The sequence below is a fragment of the Sesamum indicum genome, linkage group LG12 (assembly GCF_026168435.1).
Source record: "Sesamum indicum cultivar Baizhima isolate 11 linkage group LG12, ASM2616843v1, whole genome shotgun sequence".
NCBI classification, from domain to species: Eukaryota; Viridiplantae; Streptophyta; class Magnoliopsida; order Lamiales; family Pedaliaceae; genus Sesamum; species Sesamum indicum.
The window spans coordinates 16,908,527-16,930,829 of record NC_142668.1 but is presented as its reverse complement, the minus strand read 5'-3'; the positions used below and the strand labels follow the sequence as shown (position 1 = coordinate 16,930,829).

The window sequence follows — 22,303 nt, the reverse complement described above, 5'->3', positions numbered from 1 at the left end:
TGATGCTTTTGCAATATAATGCATTGTCACTTCAAAAATTTTACTCAATAAAATGTAAAATACACGTTGAATGTGGATACATGACATGGGCAGTCCAACTTACCTCTTTTCTCGTTTTTATTTTTAATTTTATTTTCTTCATTCTCTCTTTCATTTCGATTTTATTTGTGGACTATGTTACTAAAAATTCTTGAAATGGTCATCGCAGTTTTGTTTTCATTGCGTACATAAAATTTGATAGTTTATTTACTATTAAAATAACATAATTATGTATATTTTTGAATCATGTGTTTTGATTTTTTTTTTAATCCACGCACGCACCAACTCACACACGCTGTCAATAGATTTTAAATCCAATATCTCTACAATAAAATGTCAAGCCTCAAACTATTGGAATATCCCCTAAGAGACAAATCATGTTTTGATTAAGAAGTTAGATATAAAATATGCTTATTTTTATAATTTATTTTAATATTAAGTTTCGATCTTTCCTTTATTATATTATATACTTTGGTATTTGTCATATTGCATGCTTTAAGTTAATGAGAATGTATATAAAATAAAATATATATATATATATTATGTATAATAATATCATTGTTGTATCATATCATAATTTTTTAAAAAATTTATGTCGTATCATTTTGGTGTCACTGTATCCAAACATCATAAGTTTTGGATTATTGTATAAGTAATATTGGTAGTCAAATTTAAGGGAGAGAGTTCTAAAACCAACAACAGCACTCCTATATTTGATTAATAAATGGTAGTCTATTAATGGATGTGTTGTTATTCAATATTTTCAAGCACGATCGGCAGAATAAGTGACAAGCATTAGACATTGGTCCGAATTGGAATAGTCTTAGTTTCACATTACGTATGCAAGAATGGATTTGATTGCAGACACTGGAATATGAGGCTAATATACATAGCAATATTTGTTACCCTCAACATACATACATTCTGTGCATTTTATCCTGACATTGTTGTAATTGAGCAAACTTTACAAAATGGATCCCTTTACACAAACGTACATGTATATATATATAATTATGTAATATCTCTATAATAATGTAATTGACAAAAAAAAAAAAAAGAAATTCTATATAACATTATTCTTTTCCTTAATACATTTTTCACTCTTTAAGAGTGAAAATAAAAAGTGACTGTCCAATTAGAACCAGCCCATCTAGCTCTAATGGACCAATTCCCTTACCTGGGCTACACAACTCAGCTCCCTTCTGGGAATGGATTAGCCAAGCACAGCTAACTTAGTTGACCCAATGTCCGAACACTTGAAAACCACCGCTTGGGCTACAAGCTCACACAATTGAGGTCGGCTTGCATATCCAGTTCTATTATACGTCTTCGAACGTGGTTTTATCTCGATGTGGAATATGGTATAGTTCCACCCACTCCTCGTAGCCAAGATTAGAACTGTTGAGCCAAATATATTGAGATGATAAAAGAAAAGCAGCGAAACAACACAGCGGCTATTAAAATTTAGTTTTTCTTATTGTTGATTAATTTTTGTAATTATTTTATTGTCGTTTTATGTGAGACAACTAAAGAGAAACAAAGTGAGAAATTTTAGACCTACAAATTAATGCGAATTCGACTAATTTAAGTTGAATTATTTTGAGCGGATAATTAAATAGTTTCCATTGAATTGTCTGACAACTTATATGTTTATTGAACCAAATAAAAGTTTCTTGTTAAACTTAAGTAACGGAAGTCAACCATGGCACCCCCCCCGCGAGACGTAGGACGTTGATTTGGTTACACAAAGGATCCTTATCACGGCCAATGAAGATGTTTATTCTTATCGCTGAGAGAAAGATACCAGTGAAATTGTCAACTCTCAGGGGAAAAACAGAATAGGGAAAAAAAAAAAAAACTAAGCACACATGAATTTTGAAAATTCGATGTGTTGTAGATGAAACTGGAAGATACATCAGGCTCTCCGAATAGGAGGTTTGCCTTATGGTCTGAACATGATCAGATACAGCTGCTAATTAAAAAAGAGACTATATAAATAGTTTTTGGTAAAAAAAATAGAAGATCCAAGGGGGATTACCGAGGGTAGAAGCTAAGGGAACAATACTTGTAAAACTTGACAACGAAAAAATTAGAGTTCTAACAAGGAATCTGCTCAGTGAACCACTTCATAACAGAAAACGGAGCCTTGATCAGTGCCAACGCCAATTCTACTATCACCGTCACGCACAAGCAACACGGACACAAGCAACTCAGCAAAATCCTGCATTCACAAACCCACAAAAACTTTTAATTAATTTTCAAGAAACATTGCACTCTTGATCAGTTTCATGAGTTTGATCCAGTTAGCTTATTTTCTTGGAGGGTTCTTGGACACATATTTTATAGAAAGAAACAAGAAAGTACTAAGTGTTATCTTGAGAGAGAGAGAGAGACCCGACGATCCAGATGACAACGCCAACGAGGGAGAGGAGAAGGGAGACAAAGGCGAAGGGGAGACCCAAGAGAAACCCCAAAGGCCTGCATTCACAATCTTCCCCACAAGAGCAGCACATATCTCCAATTACTGTCTCCTTTTCTAACTCTTCTTCTTCTGTTTCTTGAAATTTTCAAGGATCTCTTGAGAGTTTTGTTTTATAGTAATAATCAAAGCACGACAATCTTGAATCCAATCAACTCCCGACGGATAACACGAAACTTCTAAGTTATTTATGCAGTGGGGTCGAGTCGAGTCATAATATATGAGAAGCCGCGGTGTCCAAAAGGGTCAAGCTGCCGCCTGGCACTTGTCTATATTCAAGGCCAAATAACAACCGGTTACTCCCAGCAATTGGAAATCCTGGTCGTTTGTTCAGCGAACACACCTACGCCAGGTCATGAACTCTACACAATCAGCTTTGACCCGAAAAGCTATTAAGAAAACGAAGCAGCAGCCAACGTCTTTCTAGCTAGTTTTCCTATTCTTCTTTAAGCATAAAATTATATTGATGCCCGTATAATATTAATATGGAGGTATTAAATTAAAGGAAAAAGAAATTCAACACCTTCACAATCTTTCATCAATTTTCTTACAGACTCCAAAGATAATATTAGTTCCATATTTTCCGATAAGAGTAAATTCAACAATCTCAAATGGTGAATCAAGGACGGAAAACACATGGAAACATACAAAAGATTACTCATCAAAATTCGGCTCAAGCCATCATTCAGCATTGAAAATTGATCCCGCGTCGTCTTTGCTGATCAGCTGATGGCTGATGCAATGCATTTATATTGGAGCATTTAATTTCCATTGTAAAATTGATGTGTCTTATGTCATCCATGTTGCCCCTATCCCTTTTTTTTATCGTCTACACGTTAAATTGATGGAACACTTAAACTAACATTAATAGTGGAGGAAAACCAAGGACATAACATTAACACTTGATGCAAGGGAGGTGGAGCAGTAGATTATACTGTGTCAGATTTGCTTTAACTCTCTTCCTAATCCATACACAACATGTAGCATATATAAGGAATTGCAAACAGCGGCCCAGTATACAGTTTCAGCAGCAACATGATCAATTAGTTGTCTTATTTCATAACGGAAAGTCTCTTAAGACTGTGGAGAGCACCCAGATCGTGTCCCTTCAGAGAATAATTGAGAAATATTTCGCGTTCATGTAATATTTTTTTCTATGCTGACCCAAACTATCTCTAAAAGTAGTCATTCACAACACAGTGGCACTTAAATGGATAAAGTTGGGACTAACCTTAATCACAGATCTAGTTTCAAGGTATAATGTCATGGAAAAACCATGGCTTTGTGCAAACTGTGTAAAATTATAACTCCAGGAAAGTTCTTGTAAGAAAGGAGAAAAACTTGTAACTGACAAATGTTAGTGGAATAAATAGATTTTATATAATTGTGGCCTATAAATTATGTTGGATGATCATACTTGGAACTGCTACCATTTAATCACAATGACTGCCCAGCGTGGAAAGCTTCCAAACCAGCATCGGTCCCAACCCAAGTGAACCCTGTGCCTTTAGATATTCCTCTCACCTTCATTAACTCCCTCAATTGACTCACACTATCCCATCTTCCAGCCTCAGCTAACGTATTGGATAATGCAACATATGCCCCAGGCCTGCTCTCGTTGCTGATTTTAAAGAGCTCATCTGCAGCTATTTTAGCAAGCTCCACATCCCCATGCAGTCTACAAGAACTGAGTAAAGCTGCCCAAACATCAGAATTAGGCTTTTCAGGCATTTGCATTACAAATTCAAGTGCCTGATTCAGGCTTCCCGCACGTCCTAAGAGATCAACCATACAAGCATAATGCTCCATTCTTGGCTTCATTGAATAGTCTCTATCCATGCTCTCAAAGATCTCCCTTCCTTTAGCAACTAACCCTGCATGGGCACAAGCAGACAGTGCACCAAGAAATGTAACATAATTTGGCACAGGGTAGCATTCACTTATCATTCTATCGAAAAGTGCAAGTGATTCTTCTGGCCTTCCATTCTTGCCATATCCATCAATCATGGAAGTCCATGAAAAGACATTCCTCGTGGGCATGTAGTCAAAAATGCATCTAGCGTCCTCAGTTCGCCCACATTTGGAGTACATATCTATCAGAGCACTACCCATCTTTATGTCTGTGAAAAACTCAGTTTTCATCAATTGCCCTTGAATCTGTTGACCAATTTCAAATGCTGACAACAGAGAACAAGCCCCAACTATGCTTGCAAACGTTGATATAGTAGGCCTAAAATTTAGACGTTGCATATCAATATAAATTTCGATTGCCTTGTTAGCCATTTTAACTGACTTACTGCATCCTTCAATCATCGCATTGTAAACCACCACGTCTTTCTCCACAGTTTTCTCAAACACATCCTCAGCATCCTCAAAACGACCTTGGTTCATGTACCCCGTGATCATCGATGTGGAACAAATCACATTCTGCTCCAACATCAAATCAAACACTCTCCTTGCATACTCAACCCTCCCACTCTTCACGTACGAGTCAACTAAGGCAGTATAAAGCACGTCATCCCCCTCAACATCAGATTTAACTATCTGGGCATGAACCTCCCCACCTATAGAAGGTGAACACAACCCTCCATTTCCGCTAGTCGAACCCTTCAAAATCATCGAATACGTGTACCCATCAGGCTTTTCATTAGACCAACACAGTTCTCTCACCAAATCAAAAGATTTTTCAACAAACCCATGTTTTATATAGCCCGAGATCATGTAATTATAGGCCGACAAAGTTGGTCGAGGCAATTCATCAAACACTTGGCGCGCGTACGATAAACAAGAAGACTTGATATAAAGGATTAGGAGTTTGATGGAGATATTGACGTTGGGATTGAACCCAGTTTTGAGAACGTGGGAATGGATCTTTTGGCCGTGCGAGGGATGATCTGAGTTTATATAATTTTGTAAAGCTGATGCCAAAGAAGACGCTGTTGGAGAGTAAACCCCCTTTGATGGGGAAATTGTACTGAGTTGCACTATAGCTCTGGCATTAGTATTACTCAACCTGCCATGTATCATTGTGCTTCCATTTGGACATCAAAAAATGTTCAATTTCAAGCGGAGTCTCAAGATTTGAAGTGGAGAATCACAGTTGAACACTTTTCTGTTTTCTCCGCTCACTTACGTTTGACTTCATGCCCGTTGGGGGCCTAAGCCTATTTATTTATTCAATTACATTTATACTACTACAAATAACTAAGAATAAAAATAAAATGAAATACTACTACAAATTACATTCACAGTTCTTATGATTAAATCAAAATACATAAATACTTCATATTTTTTATAAAATTACAAAAAAATTCTATTCAAGAGCAAAATTTACATAAATATTTCTTAAAAAATATTAACTAACAACTTCAGGGGTCTAGTTGTAATTTTACAAAAAGATAAAGAGTGTTTGTATAATTTAGTCTAACCTTTATACAGTTAGATACAAAATTATCTATATTTGAAATAAGAGTTAAAGTTTTAGCCCCTTATCGCCGTGGGCGAAAAATCATCCTCTTTTTTCAAGGATTTCGTAATTGGACGTTGAACCCATTTCATATGATGGGAATTGCCGGTGTATATGGGGTTTAAGGGATGTCAATGTAATTTACCGTAAATAATATTATTTTTCAATGTTGAGTTGTTGTAAAATAAGATTTTATTTTTAATATACTTATATAAAATAATAATAGTGTCTACTTATATAAAATAATAATATATTAATGTCATTGTACATATGCTGTTAATCGTTTATCATTAATTTTACCGTGACTACTTCTACTAAATAATTTCATTATTAAAATTATAAACTCTATTATTATAATAAACTGAAAATATATTATTTAAAACACATAATCAATGACAATATCTTTTCTTTTTTTTTGTGATTTGATCTTCAAATATAATTCTAACTTTATATTTTCAATAATAAGCGTATAATACCAAAACGTAACCTAACATCCTATTTACGGGGTCGACTTTTTAGCTCAATGTGTGATGAAATAAACAGAATTGCTCATTAATGTTACTTGTGTCTTCATCGACCCTCCAAATTCCAACAAACACATGTTTATAGGTTTTTTTTTTGTGGGTTTTCTACTAAGATTTTGTAATGCTGGAGTCAAATTTGGTGAGAGATATTCTTTTAAAATCACAAATATTGGCCTGAGGTTGTCCGGAATAATTATAAGGAGTAGATGTGCGTATTTGTGCTGACCAATGTGTTAAAATCTCCTCATTCCAAGTATCCTCGAACCAATGGTTGTACTTTCAATTGATGCAGATCTAATCCAAACACACACACACACACACGAATTTTAGTCCTATTTTGCACACTTGAAGCCTTTTAGAAAGTACTTTTTGTGTTTTGAGTAGCTTCCTTATTTCCCCCATCGAGAACAAATCTAGTACAATGTGATACAACAATGATTAGAATTCTTTCTTATTTCTTTTATTTTAAAAAAAAAGAAAATTTCATGTATATTTACAATATTATTTAGAAATGATTCAATAGTCATATCATATGATCAACAATTACTACTTCATGCTAAAATACACATTCAATATGGAAATAAAATTTTATTTCAAAAAATAAAAAAAGAAACGATACAGAATACGTGGCCTATTAGTCTCGAAACTTCCTAATCATGGAACAACGGATGGATGATAGTTCATTTTTTTACTTAACGTAAGAGAGAAGAAAAAGGGTTATATATTGTTTTTTTTTTAACTCCATTTTAATATAATATATGAAAGATTATACCAACTCAAAATTGATAATTAATAATTAAAAAATATGTATATACAAAACAATATCAAGGTGGGACGCAATGGCCATTGAAGGTCCCGAAAGAGCAAACCCGGTATTGTGGCAATCTTGATGGAAATGAAAGCTTACCCCCGAAGCCATTTAAATAAAACCATGAATTCCCATCACATAGACGTGCTTATTCATAAATTCACCACCTGTGCCCCTTCACCATTAAACTCTCTTTTTTTGGTGAAAGACTCCCACTACCCATTTTGCTGCCTTTCAAGATTTTGGCATTTACTAAAACCATCACTGCTGCCCTCTAGTTTCCAATATTACGTCAACCTACATGTAATATCCAATTCCGTCTATTAAAACTTAATATTTTAATTAAAGAATTCAGTTGTATTTACACTCTAAAAAAAATTAAATTTTCTTTACGCTATAAATAATCCTCTCTTGAAAATTGTGATAAATTAATATTATTAACTGTGGCTAAATAAAATCAAAATAAAAAATTTAAATTTTTATCAATACCATAGTAAAAACATTTGTCATAGTTAAAATCATGATAAGAGTTTTGGCTGCATTTGCAAAAACAACGGTTAATGGCCATTGTAAAGTCATGATTTATTTGTATTGTCACAATTTCCTTTTATTATAGTAATTAATTATAACAAAAAAAAATTATATTTTTTATTTAGTATTGATATATATTTTTTTAAGCTATTGATAGTCGAATTCAAAGATTCACGTAATGAATTTAGAGTGCAGTTTTCACGTACAACTGGACGTGACACAGATCCAAGTATTAAAGAAACTGAATACTATATTTACCCCACGTAGCTGCTACTCTGAAACTTGAGAAATATTACACATTTGAATCTGCACATAAATAGGGAAGAGTAGTGCATCATTTTTCAGACTGCACTGCTGAAAGTCTCGGACCTTTTTACATCATAAGCTACGAGGCCACTTGCAGGAGAAATGAGACCGAAGATCTATCTGTTTGGAGACTCCATCACTGAGGAGTCCTTCTCCCCCGGTGGATGGGGTTCTTCTCTAGCACATCACTTCGCCCGCACGGTAAATTTGTTTTCTGCTTTTTATGGTCAACAACACTCTGTACTGTGTGCTAGTGCGTGTTCTTGATCTGATGGTGCTGTTGTGGTTTGATTATAAGGCGGATGTGGTGTTGAGAGGGTATAGCGGATACAACACGAGATGGGCTCTGAAGGTGAAAGAGAGGGTGTTTCCGGAGGCGGAGAGCGGCGATGCTCCGGTGGCAGTGACGGTGTTCTTCGGCGCAAACGACGCCGTTATCCCCGACCGATGCGGTGGGTTTCAACACGTGCCTCTTGATGAGTACAAGCAGAATCTCCTCGACATTATCGCCTTTCTCAAGGTAATACCATAGCTCCCCCGCACGTGCCCGACACCCACCGCACGCACACACCAACACCTACTCCGCCGCCTGCACCTACTACTATACCAACACCCTCACGCGCGCTCTCACTCTTAACTTTATACTCGTCTACTCACCATGTGCGTCACGTGAGCATTACGAGTCATTCCTATTTCTTACCCCTTTTTTTGTTAATTTTATATCCTTCTATTATCAACTGTCTGTCACAGGTTACAACATGATAAGCAATTCTCTGACTTATTTGAATTTATATCTTAGTCTATTTTGTGTAACATATAACTAATGCATATATAGTACGTGCATATGTATTCTGGAACATAAGAATACATGAAATTGGAGGGAATAGTGGACGATTCAAAGCGAAATTTATCAATAATTAATGTTGTGTCGTATCATTGCACTATATACTATTTAAAACAAAAACTATATAGTGTTTCTGGAAAATGAATTATAGTTATTTGAAAATAGCGGACAGGCTCTGGAATTGGAAAATTGAAAATAGAGTTAGCTTTCTAAATATGTGGATGGATGACCCTCGGGGCCGGGGGAGACACACTTTCTTTTCTAATTTTACAGAAAACAAAAGCATAGGCACAAGAAAGGTCCAGTTCTCGCTTTCAATGTTGACCACTTTGCTACTATCTTTTTTCTAATATGAAAAGAAAAAAAAAATGCACGGAGTGTCATTTTCATTAACGAATTGCATTACCATATATATGCGTATCTTAGTTGCATCGCACCACACATGGTTAATTGCTTTTGTGTGTGTTTTCTTGATCCTCTATGCTCATATGCTCCTCCTTTACCTCTTTCTTAGACTATGGACCATGCTTCGGAAAGAGACTCTACACCATCCATTGCTTTTTCTTTTTCTAAAAAGAAAATGAGATCATAGTTACATAAGCCATCATTACTTGGAAAGAAACTACATCTAAATGGCTTTTCAGGCCCTATTTGGGACCAAATAATTCTGTTTTTCCTCTTTCTCTTACATGTATATTGCATCTACTTACATGTCAAAGGATCATCTTCGTCTGCGAACTAGCTTAAATTGTTAGAGGACTGGGAATTTAAGATCAGATGGTTTGTGCCAACCCTACTGAAACTAATCGCTGAAATGGGATAAGAAATTTATTTCATGTGTTGATCTGCATCGTGTGTTTGTTCGTGTGAATTGAGTTAATATTAGCACATTGTTGAGCAAACTCCTTTTTGCTGCACTCCTCATACTATATATGCTTGCTTCTGTCTCAAATTTTTTTCCTCACATAGATTCTGTTGCTGCTTGATTTCAGAAGCAATGGCCGTCTACTCGCATTATCCTCATCACACCTCCACCAATCGATGAAGCTGCACGTCTCCTGTAAATCTGATCCTCCTAAATCTACTTTTTATTGTACATCCAACTGAAATTTTTAAGTGTGTTTTTCCATAGTTCTAAAGTTCATCGTCATCAAAATATCGCTTGGAATGCATAATGATTTTGGAAGTTTGATGTTCATGCAGGGACCCATATATCAACAACCTTTCCGGGCTTCCTGAGAGGACAAATGAGTCTGCGGGTAGATATGCCAAACAATGTCTTGCTGCAGCGGCTGAATGTGGAGTTCCGGCTATAGATCTCTGGACAAAAATGCAGCAGTCTCCTGGATGGCAAAAGGCCTGTTTGAGGTACTCTCTTGCCATACTTGGAACTCTAACATATAATTTATGTTTGTACAAAGTGCACTTAGTCTTTGCACAACTTGGAAAACTCTAAACTGGCTTGATAATTTGACCCTTTTGAATTTAAATATGCAGGGACGGTCTGCATCTCACTGAGAATGGAAACAAGGTTGTGTTTGAGGAAGTGATAGGGCAGCTACGGGAAGGTGGAATAAGTCTGGAGACTCTACCAGCGGACCTCCCGCTCTGGGCTGAGATCGATCCGAATGATCCACTCAAGTGTTTTGAAAAGTAGTTCATTGAAGACAACCTTTTTGCTTCCGCTCTCTATTCAGTGTACTTGCAATGGGACGATGTGGTTTTATCACAAGCTTAAATCCCAAGCATACGGTTTGTGTCTGCTCACGTGGGTTGTTTTTGTCGAACTTGATGTCTTGTAAAATGCCTTAGGCATTATACAATTTACTATCTGTTTAATTACTTCACCATGAAGGAGAGAGTTCATCATTTCGTTCTGTATGTGTACGTTAAGCATTAGATTGGCATGCTGGCAGCCACAGATGTTGTTCTAGGTGCTGCTAATGAAGATAGTCGAAAACATCATATCTGGTTTTCTTAGCCGATAAATCCTTAATTCAGATTGAATGGTATGGGCTTAAGTATGCAATGTCCTGGATCTTTGTGCTTTGATTGTAGGCTTTCACGTTCACCACCTGGGCAAAATTTGTTTTGAAGATCTCCATTATGATGTTTAACCTTTCAGTCAATACAAATTTTCCTCCTCCCTAAGAGTCCACGGAATGAATCCATCCTGCTGCTTTCAAATTTTTATTTATTTGAATCAGGTCAAATCGAACTAATTTTATAACAATTTGTCCATTACTCTATATGAAATGTAAAGTTTCGGTTTAATTTATCCAAACCTAGTTTGCACTAAAATTTTCCCAATATCTGGCAGAAAAATAAATCTATGAAATTTGTTGGACGATGGTCCAGTCCAGGACTTGTTTAAAATTCGGAGCAAAATAAATGTATGATAGGCCGGCATTGCTAATGGTGCTGGTTTTCTATAATAATAATGGTCAATCATAATGATTCCTGATTAAAATTCACTTTCCTCTCTCTAGGCTTTAGGATTGGGATGCTTGCAAGCTACTATTAACCATTGTTTTCTAGAATCACAACTCTCCTCCCTTCATAAAATTTTAAAAATGGCTGATAAAAATGAAATTTTTTTATTCAAGTAAGATTTAACTGAATCAAATTAATTATAAAATAAGTGCAATGTACTTATTATGTGATTGATCATTTTTTTTATTGAATTATACACAAATTATATGACAAGTGTATTACACTTACCATATAATTGGTCCAGATCCGGTCAAATCAAATTTGAATAATTTTTTTTTATAATGAAATATATATTCACTTACACAAATTATGAGCATCGTTAAATTAGCATAAACAATACGCTTACACGCCGGGAAAAGAAAAAGTATAAAATAAAGTCTTGGCAGCGACTATGTTGGTTGTGTAATTACTATATATTTATATTTTCAAAAATAAAAGTCATGGGCCAATCATCCAGTTTGATCCATGATTGTTTTGCACTAAACAAAGATTCCAAAACAGGGACCCTAATCCACGATAGTGGAAATTGATATGCATGGACTCGAATTTTTATTGGAGAAATGCAGCATTTCTCCATTGAAGGAAGAAACAATAGGATCCTCTGTAATTCACAAGTTGGAACTGCTTAGGACAGCACCAACCTGTCAGAGGATACCTATATATGGGATTTGATGAGTTTAGTGATGTTGAGGGTCAGGCCCTTGAGGTGCCACTCTGTCTGGATCCGCCATCGCCGTCCTACTGCTTTGCTTTCTGTTTGATAACTCCAACGTTAATTCACGTAAAATGCGCCTGCTGTCTAGCCCTTGTTGCATGGCAACGAGACCACCATGACTCGAAGCCATCACCGTGTTAGCACTTGAAAAAGAAAAGACGAAGAAAGCGATCAATATAATTGAGACGAGGGCGGAAGCTGAAATGGCCATTTTTGGATACCAAAGAGAGGAAAATGGATGTGAAGTAAAAACAGTGATGAAAACCAGGCCAAATATATAGCAGAAAATTTGGCTGCTACAAAAGTGGGAGATAGAGAATTATAATTCTATATTGAAAGAAACAGACAATAAATGAATGTAAAACAAGACTGTTTTGGCCTCCAACAATCCAAGACAAAATTCTTGTCCGTTTCTTCCAAAATGGCGTATTATTACTTTACACGGGTACGTAGCCGCGCGTGTTATATCCTCTATTTTGTTTCATGCATTTTCCTCCTCACTTACTCATCTCCTCACACCTACATTTTCCCGAGTTGTTGTCTAGTCATCTGCCTTGTTCTTATTGTGTTTTCGACAATTCTTATATAAACATGAGTGAAGCACACACACAGTCGGTCAAATGAAAAATTACCAGCTTCTTTGTTTACATTTTCAAACAATAGTTGCAGTGAATACTTATTTGTTACAAATCACAATTCAATATAAAAATCTACAATTCCTTTTTAATTAATTTAAACATATTCTCATTCATATTATATTTTATTAAACTAGTAATGGAACATGACTCTAAAATACCACATCATAAGCAACAGTATTAAAATATATATATTTACGCCGCCGCCCACAGTGGAGACGATCGAGTCGCCACGGCGGAATCCGGAACCCCTAATTTGAGTCCTGGATACTATCAAAGTCGCTATCAAATATTATTCAAAGGAGAGAAAGAATCCACGCTTTTTATGCTTTTTTTAATTTGTATATATTAGGGTGCCAATGTGGTTATCCAGCTACAGGTTTTCCGGTTTTAAAGTGTTAGAAGGACAAAAAACATAAAGGCTAATGAAAGCGTTAGTGGAGACGGAGGCCTAATCACCATTTTGTTTGCACTAATACCACCATTAATTTAACGTCGGGGTGAGTCAACCTTGTACTCAATTACATTTATTTACACAGATTCCAGCAAATTAATCATCTGCTTATCCGATTTATTAATTTCATTTCGTTTAAATTAGGTTATCATTTTCCTTTTCAGTTTTTTTCTTATTGATATATTTGCTTTCCTAGTTGGTGGTGGCGCCGGCGGCCGCTATTGCATCGTTGACAAGAAAATTTGTTATCTAAATCACGTTTGGTCGTATTGAATCGATCACACTATCATGTAATTATTAATTTTAGGATAAATTATATAAAATCCTCCTGGATTTTTAAAATTTAGTTAAATACCTCATGTGTTAAAAAAATAAGCAAAAAACCTCATCTATTTTTCAAAATATTGCATACTCTCTCATTCTGTTAAGTAAGTTTAACGGTGTTAAGTTTTGTCCTAAATTGTCGGTTATACCCACCTTATATCAACCATTGATCTCAATTATTAGAAATAAATGATTCAAATATTAAATAATCTAAAATATATATTTTTATCTATATATAATTATATGTTCACTATATATTATATATATAAATACATATAATAATGGGCGGCAATGGCCACATCACCATCGCCTCTGCTTACAGAGAACGATGGTAAGGTCGCTCTACACCCCTCGTTCCGAGGGGCGATGTTGCCGGCCACTATATGGCTGGCGATGGAGAAGAAGAACTTTTTTTTAAAAAAAAATAATATTTTAAATAATATTTATAAGTAAATAATATAACTTTAAATAATTAATGTACTTTGTTGGTATTTTGATATTTATTTAGTACATTTTGTAAAAAAATAAAATTTATTGAAATATATTTCAATTAATAATAATTTAATTTAGTTAATAATATACAATTATTATAAGTGATTTTTATAGTTCATATGAATTTTTAATTTTAAATAGTTTTAGTATATTAAATTTATACTGTGTTTAAATTATTATTTTAATTTTTAAAAATTTTATATAATGTTTAGGTGTTTTTATATTTAAATTATATTTTATATGAATTCTTAATGTAAAGATAATTTTAGAATATTAAATTTTTATTGTGTTTTTTAAATTAATTTTTTTAATAAATTTTATATACTATTTAGTTGTTTTTATATTTAGATTAATATTTTCGTATAAATATAATTTATTGTAATATATTTGAGCTAAATAAATAATTAAAATTAATTAAATCTAATATATATAAATAAATCAATTTAAAATGTATTTATATATGAAAGAAAGGGGTAAAATGAAAATTTACATGCTTAAAGTAATCCTAAAAAAGGTAAAAATGAAGGCCACTCGCACAAATGCCATTGAGCCACTCTCCGTTTATTTTTAAAGGATAGGAGTTTTTTTGTTGTATTTTATAAAACACAGAATGTTTTTAGCCTATTAAATTAATATATGGGGATTTCACGTAATTTTATCAAAACACAATGGGGCATTATGCAATTTACCCTTAATTAATTTATTTTTGAATTGTACGTTAATTATGATAAGTATATTATATTTAATATACTTATTGTATAATTAATTCAAATAGTTTGATCTGAGATCCATGCAATATTTCTTGGATATATGTTACCATTTTGATTTTTGGTTGTCATCAACGTGTCTTAAACTTGCAGTTGATTAGCGTCTCTGTTATATGGATGTTTCAGTATTCATATCACCGAAATTGTGATGTTGAATCTGTATTAAAATTTTGAAGCTTTCCAAGAACGCTATGAAATCTTAAGTTTTATCCAGTTTGAATCAATTATATGACTAAATATAATACACTTATTGCGTGATTGATATACAATTCAAAAAAAATAATTAATTACATGACAAGTATATTCCATTTGCACTGTAATTGGTTTTACTGGAATTTGGATAAGAATTTTTTTGAATTTGTTTTTTTTAAGAAAAAATGAAAAGAGGATGATTCCATGAATCGTATGCGTGAAGTTTGTCAAAAAGATGGAGGATGAGTACATAAGCTACGGTGGATTTCACTATGTTTACTAACTTTGAGGAATCACATCTAACTCTATTGCGCCTTCGTATATCTTATGATCAGCGTTATCCTCTATGTCCAGTAATGATATGTTCCGAGTTCTCTCTTCTTCTGACGTATGACTGGTAATAGGGGTTCGTCTGCAGTGGCATCTTAGTTTGAACACATATACCTTAGTGCTGAGGATGAATACAAGCAACATATAAGCCGAATACTTGAGATGCGTTTACTTTTATACGGAGATAATATAAATGATTAAATGTGCGATGAAATTATTTGATATTGATTATATTTTGTGTGTTTACATTGGTAGATGGATAGAATTGTGCATATCCCATGAAAGAGAAAATTTTCTTGAGAGACATATTCTCCTGAGCATGCATGAACATGAAGTACAGGGCACTGTTAGAAGAAAACTGTAAGACAGGGTGTTCACCATCATTGACTAACCAAAACTCAATTTAAAGTTCCAATCTCAGCTAAGAAATTAGCCATGTTAACAAACTTAGCAAAAGTATCTTAATTTGTACCACAATGTCTTTCTTGAGACACCATTATTTTTAACCTTCAACTCTGGAGTTGTGAGATTAGAAACCTCCAAGATGGTGATGTCCATCAGGGCCTCCAGGGGTTACCCTTTCAGGCCACTCATGTTCACTTTGGTTCATCTTCTCCATGCTAAATTGAGCCTCTAGTGCTCGTCTCGCAATTGTTATAGGCCTGACAGGACGAGCTGCGACGGTTACTGCAGATAAGAGCAGGAGTAGAGTCATAAACCACATGGAGAACTTCAGGTTACTCATTATGAGTCCTCTTAGCTGTATAATTCAAAGAGTTTTTAGAGACAAGTAGATAGCTTAACAGATCCTTCATTTATATAGCTTCTTGATCCGATTATGATATGCTTTCTTTATCTAGAGTCGGCTGAAGTGCAAGAAATTTATTCAAAAGCCACAAGCTGTTTTTTTTTTTTTTTATATATTGAAGCATTTTCTGGTTTGCTCAGCGACCTCATTTGGAGTTGAAAAAGAAGTCGTGGCGTTTGAGCATAAGGTGCCCACTAAGCTAACCTGCAGTTTGATTACTTTATCTCAGAAATTCAGTCATTCATTAGAATTAGGTGAAGCAGAGAAAACCACAACATCCAAACTAACTTTAGATGCCATTGCAAAAAGAGCAATGTTGTGATAATGGTTGATGACCTGCACAAGCCAAAACTTACAGCAAGGTATGATCAATTTTAAAAGAGATGCTGATGCAGAAGCAAAACCTCATTGGTAGGACAGCATAGAGTCAACTAACTTCATTGCATCACATTTTATCTCAACATCCACAAAACAACTAAACCTTTTACCAAAGTAAAGAAAACAAATAAAGCAACACCTCAGCAGCTACCTCTAGCCCTTTGAACCTAGCAACAAATTTTGAGATAAGACAAAGGCCACTTTGTACTCATTTATCTTCATTCGAGTAGATGACTCACGACCAAATGCAATGTCATGCAGATAAATGAATACCTCTTCATCCACCTTATTTGCCAGGAGAGCAAGACAGCATTGTGACGGCAAATATGATGTGGGATATCATTATCAAATAGCATTGGGATATAATCAATTTTCGCAAATTGGTGACCACCTAAACGACCTTAAACTACTCTAGTCAACAGCAAGATCGGGTGTTTTTTTCACTAAATTTCCCTTACATCTTAAACCAGTATTAAAATCAAGGAAAAATGATCAACTTGAAGACAGTGAAGGACCACTTTCAGCCTCCTTCCCCCAACTTATGCACTATTCCACGATAATAATCATTTTCTCTACTAATTGGATAAAAAGGCCCCAACATAGCATTTTATAATGCACTATGTACGAGCGTTCATGAATCATGAGGATAAGTATCGCCAAGCAATGGTGGAGCTTCCTTTAACTCTAAGCACACATATAAGTCATAATCCGGCCTCATCCAATTTGGATTCTTCTTTTCGTACGAGACTGACTCTGTTACCGCTTTATTCATTTGAATGATGGAAGATTTGAGTTTTGAGGTCAACATCATTGTTAACATTCCTAATCTAAATAGTGGAAATTTAATTCATATCACAATTCAGATCAAGAAATGGGATGGTGAAGAGAACTCATCCCTCTAGAATACCACATCACACTAACAAAAATCTGCGTAAAGATGGCTGCAATCTTGCCAGCTCCCCATTCACGAGCCAGCTGCTATTTCAAGAGAGCGCCAGCTTATTTCTTCATAAAACTGTCGTTTGTGATTTCACGTTTTATCTTTCAGAGCTTTTATTAGTGAGCTTTAGTCGTGAGTTTGCGCTTCTGTCCAGCAAGCTAATTCTTGGTTAGTTTAAGTTAGTCTAGTCTTGAGTACGCTCCATGTTTCTCTGTTTTCTTTACAATCTGAGCTTAAATTTGTTTAATGTAGACATGTTTAGCGATTTCAACTTGTTCAATTCAGTCACTCAATGTAACTTCTTAGCTATCTTATCTGCAACTCATAGGACCAGTCAAACATTTTCAAGAATATAATAGCCAGCAAACTCATAAAATAGAAAAGAGCCCAGAAATAGTTATTGTGAATGCATCTTATATACTAAAGAATTACACAACGCAAAACAAAATAATCCAAGGCGAGGATCAACTTCGCAACTTAGCCTACCTAAAGTGCTTCCTCAACGTCGCAGCTGCAGCACTTGGATTCCTCAATGTCCAAGTGTCAACTTTTTTACGGCGATTCTTCATTTGATAGATCAAACAAACAAGAAGGCACAAAGAAGCACTGTCAACTGAAAATGGGCTTTCTTGCAGAGAAGGCGTAGGCCCTGGGTAGAGAAGATTGGTGATGTCCTCGAGGGGCACCCTTAATTTCCTCTTCTTTTTGGGAGAAAAAGAAGAAAATGGGACAAGTGGGTTTACAGATGAAGAACCTGGGATGTTCTCCTTGTCGCCATTGTTTCCAGAAAGAGAAGGGACTGCCATTTGATTGAGGGGAGAGACGATGTGTTGAAGAAGAAGTGAAGGGAGAATTATATGTAGTGGAATTGGAGGTGGGAAATGGTTTGCATTTGGATTTTGGAGGGTGGAGTGGAGATTGGAAAGTTTGAGTTTGGAATTTTGAGAAAGTGAGAATCATTTCTGTTGAATTCATGGAAATGGAGTTTGGAATTGGAGGGACGGCAATGTGCAAATTTGTGAGAGCCCTCCAACATCCAAACGCGCGCGAGTTTTCCTTACAATGAAATTGAAGCCAACGATGGCATTTTTTTAAAATTTTTGGAGCGGGGTCACTCTGTGGCCGTACCATCAGGTCCTGTTTGGGTCCCCCCCCCCCCCCCCCCAAAATAGATTATTATATCTCGAAAAATAATTAAAATATCTTTGAAATAAAAGTTCATTCCATATATTAATCAGTCAAAACATACTTGATATACATGCGTAATTTATAATTAAATTTGAATTTACATGAATAACAAAAATAAATATTGAATTAATTAAACAATAATTATAAAAGAAATAAGCTACATTTTATTTTAGGAAAAATTGTACTTTTGATCTGGTAAAATAGAAAGTGATATACTTTTGGCCCCATGATTTACAATCTAGTATATTTGATCTCATTGGATAAGAAATTATAGTATTTTTTATTCTATAAGATAAAAATTGTGGGACATTTGGTCTTATAGAATTAAAAATTATGGTATTTTTTGTCCCAAATACTACAAAATTTAACTTATGAGACCAAATATGCTAATTTCATAAATTATGGGATAAAAAATGAAATAATCTTTATCGTGTGGGATCAAATATGCAATTTTTCAGACATTTTAATCTAATTTGTATACAAATGTTGGGGGGATTTTGCAAATTTCACTTTTTGCTGCTCCAAATTGTAAAAAGCACATAAAATGAGATGTTCTTTTACAAAAGAAGTGGAGTGGGAGTGGGGGGTCATGGAAATCTGATCCTCTTATCCTGACCACAACACAAAGGAAACCAGTAAGTAGCAACCAAACACATCCATGCCAAGTGGTGAAACTCAAAAAACACAGCACACAAACTACTAAGCATGGCGGGGATCGTCGGAACTTCCTCCATTGCAGCACTCTTGGCCTCTACACCCTTTGCCTCTCACTCATCCAAGAATTCCTCTTTCTATCTTCCTGTAGCTCCTGGTACCTGGATGCACATCCACTCCCTTTTTGTCTGTGTGTGTTGAAAAATCCTTTTTTCATATCTTTGTTGGAAAGTTATGTTTCAAGTTTTAACGTTATGCGTTAGTGTCAATTCGGGAGAGTTTTTGCGTATTATTGGTCTGCTTGTGATTGAACTTTTAATTTCTTGCATTTTGGATGAGAGTAATTAGAATTTGAAGTGGGATGTTAAAAGATGGTTACCTTTTGTCTTATTTGAGCAGGGGTGAGTTCGGGGAGGAAATTCTATGGAGGGATTGGAGTTCCTCTCAAGAAAGGGCGGTCTCAATTCAGTGTCTCAATTTCTAATGTTGCCACTGAGATTAGTCCTGCCCAAGAACAGGTACTAATTTCTTGGTCTTGGCGCTTCTGCAATTTTAAATCTTTTTGCAATATTTTCTTGCCTTGTATTTATGGCTATGATTCATTCCTTAAAAAGATTGCACAAAATCTAGAAATGTTTGCTAATTTGTGATGGAAACCAGTATCACCGAGCTGAACTGTAAGGATTAAAAGAAGTTCATCTTATCACATTTTTGGTACTTGTAGATAATGTAAGTCATAATAGACTACAATTGCAAGTGAAGGAACGATGCTTGTCCCGTTTCTCCTTACATCTTATGTGGGGTAGAATGCTGTACATCGTTGAAAGATCACTAGGTTTATGCGGAAAATGTCCTAACAACCTAATGACCTATGCATTTCAGGTACAGAAGCTTGCCGCTTCCAAGGAGAGCCAGAGGCCAGTTTATCCTTTTGCAGCTATAGTTGGGCAAGATGAGATGAAATTGTGCCTCCTCTTGAATGTGATTGACCCAAAGATAGGAGGTGTGATGATCATGGGTGACAGGGGAACAGGAAAGTCTACAACTGTTAGGTCGTTGGTGGATTTACTCCCCGAAATCAAAGTAGTCTCTGGCGATCCATTTAATTCAGATCCTGAGGATGCGGAAGTGCAGGGACCAGAAGTACGGGATAAACTTATGAAAGGCGATGAACTCGCTGTTGTCTTCACCAAAATCAACATGGTCGATTTGCCTTTGGGCGCTACAGAAGATAGAGTTTGTGGTACAATTGATATTGAGAAGGCCCTTACTGAAGGTGTGAAGGCATTTGAGCCTGGTCTTCTTGCAAAAGCCAACAGAGGAATTCTTTATGTGGATGAGGTCAATCTTTTGGATGACCATTTAGTAGATGTTTTATTGGATTCTGCTGCCTCTGGTTGGAACACCGTCGAGAGGGAGGGAATCTCGATTTCACATCCAGCCAGATTCATACTCATTGGATCAGGAAATCCAGAAGAGGGTGAACTTAGGCCGCAGCTTCTTGATCGATTTGGAATGCATGCACAGGTTGGGACAGTGAAGGATGCTGAACTCCGAGTTAAAATTGTGGAGGAGAGAGCCCGATTCGATAGAAATCCCAAAGAATTCCGTGAGTCTTACAAGGCAGAGCAAGATAAGCTCCAGCAACAAATTGCGTCCGCCAGGAGCGGTCTCTCGTCTGTTACAATTGATCATGAACTTAGAGTTAAAATCTCCAAGGTCTGTGCTGAGCTGAATGTTGATGGATTAAGAGGCGATATAGTCACGAATAGGGCGGCAAGAGCTCTGGCTGCCCTAAAAGGAAGAGATAAAGTAACTGCTGAGGATATTGCGACTGTCATCCCTAACTGCTTGAGGCATCGACTTCGTAAGGATCCGTTAGAGTCAATTGACTCAGGCTTACTTGTGATTGAGAAATTCTATGAAGTTTTTAGCTGAGGGAGGTAACTTTTGCATTAGTATCTCATTTTTGTTACAACTGTACTGCAAATGCTACTATTGACTTTTGATATCAATTTCTACTCAACTCAAAGTGATCGACTCTAGAGCTACAAAAGAACAGATAGGCTTGAGTATAAGATGATCTCTTTTATTGATGAAATTTACATTTTGTAACATGCTGTTATTAAAGCTGATGAACGAATGTTTATGGCTGATGTAAGATATGTGATTTCTGCTCGGGCTTCATTTGTGAGTAAAGTACCCTGCACTCTGATTCTTGCTAGTATTAGAACAAACGAAATGTAGTACAGTGTGATGTTAACTGTCTCTTACAAGTGTGAGGTGATAGCACTTCCCCGCAAACTATAATATTGCTCTGGGACTGACCTCAATGAAAACATAGCTCAGAACATTTCTTGGTAATCCCGAATAACCAGACGGGTTCTCTTGTATGACTATGGCTTCACTTATTCTGGCTTAATTGCTTTTCAGTGTTTGTATTTGAGCTGCAAAGAGTCAAAAATTGGCTGGTGCCCGGAAAGAAATAACACTAAGGACAGTTGCAAAAGTGGATGAGAAGAATGACTTTTAGTTTGCTCTCAATCTTTCTCGTAATAAACAATTGAAACTGATACAGTCCATCATAAACTCAGAGTATACAACAAGGTTCCGTAGCTCAGTTGGTTAGAGCGTTGGTCTTATGAGCCGAAGGTCGCGGGTTCGAGCCCCGCCGGGACCACCTCTTTTGGTTGTTGCTCATTCATTTTGTTTTGTATGCATCTCTAGGCAACTCAATTATTGCTTACAATTACAAGTTACAATTAGTGGTGGCGGGCGGGTAGTGGGTTTTAAATATTAGGATCATACCAGGTTCCGGATTCTTAAGGCCCGCCCCAGTTTAATTATTTAATATATATATATAACATATATATTATTTTACTTTATTTTGATAGAATAAATTCTAACAAAATATTATATTATTTAATTTGTTTATT

At 35.5% G+C, this 22,303-nt stretch overlaps 4 protein-coding genes and 1 non-coding gene across 5 annotated transcripts; 3 read left to right on the top strand and 2 right to left on the bottom strand.

The window, feature by feature from the left end:
* Positions 1 to 1,912: 1,912 nt before the first annotated feature.
* Positions 1,913 to 2,627, bottom strand: LOC105175618 (signaling peptide TAXIMIN 1). Its single transcript, XM_011098115.3, has 2 exons — positions 2,434 to 2,627; positions 1,913 to 2,260 (listed from the first exon to the last, which is right to left on the bottom strand). Exons 1-2 carry the CDS (start codon positions 2,550 to 2,552, stop codon positions 2,137 to 2,139), a joined length of 243 nt encoding a protein of 80 aa, XP_011096417.1. The 5' UTR covers positions 2,553 to 2,627; the 3' UTR covers positions 1,913 to 2,136.
* Positions 2,628 to 2,723: 96 nt separating this feature from the next.
* LOC105175617 (Tetratricopeptide repeat (TPR)-like superfamily protein) lies at positions 2,724 to 5,685 on the bottom strand. Its single transcript, XM_011098114.3, has 2 exons — positions 3,936 to 5,685; positions 2,724 to 2,861 (listed from the first exon to the last, which is right to left on the bottom strand). Exon 1 carries the CDS (start codon positions 5,543 to 5,545, stop codon positions 3,956 to 3,958), a length of 1,590 nt encoding a protein of 529 aa, XP_011096416.1. The 5' UTR covers positions 5,546 to 5,685; the 3' UTR covers positions 2,724 to 2,861; positions 3,936 to 3,955.
* Positions 5,686 to 8,062: 2,377 nt separating this feature from the next.
* LOC105175615 (SGNH hydrolase-type esterase superfamily protein) lies at positions 8,063 to 10,866 on the top strand. The gene is made up of 5 exons (XM_011098113.3): positions 8,063 to 8,354; positions 8,452 to 8,673; positions 9,990 to 10,057; positions 10,201 to 10,365; positions 10,495 to 10,866. Exons 1-5 carry the CDS (start codon positions 8,256 to 8,258, stop codon positions 10,652 to 10,654), a joined length of 714 nt encoding a protein of 237 aa, XP_011096415.1. The 5' UTR covers positions 8,063 to 8,255; the 3' UTR covers positions 10,655 to 10,866.
* An 8,429-nt stretch (positions 10,867 to 19,295) lies between these two features.
* CHLI1 (P-loop containing nucleoside triphosphate hydrolases superfamily protein) lies at positions 19,296 to 21,554 on the top strand. The gene is made up of 3 exons (XM_011098111.3): positions 19,296 to 19,524; positions 19,767 to 19,885; positions 20,250 to 21,554. Exons 1-3 carry the CDS (start codon positions 19,419 to 19,421, stop codon positions 21,303 to 21,305), a joined length of 1,281 nt encoding a protein of 426 aa, XP_011096413.1. The 5' UTR covers positions 19,296 to 19,418; the 3' UTR covers positions 21,306 to 21,554.
* Positions 21,555 to 21,973: 419 nt separating this feature from the next.
* TRNAI-UAU (transfer RNA isoleucine (anticodon UAU)) lies at positions 21,974 to 22,047 on the top strand. The gene has a single exon. It is a non-coding gene; the product is annotated as a tRNA-Ile (tRNA).
* Positions 22,048 to 22,303: the final 256 nt, after the last annotated feature.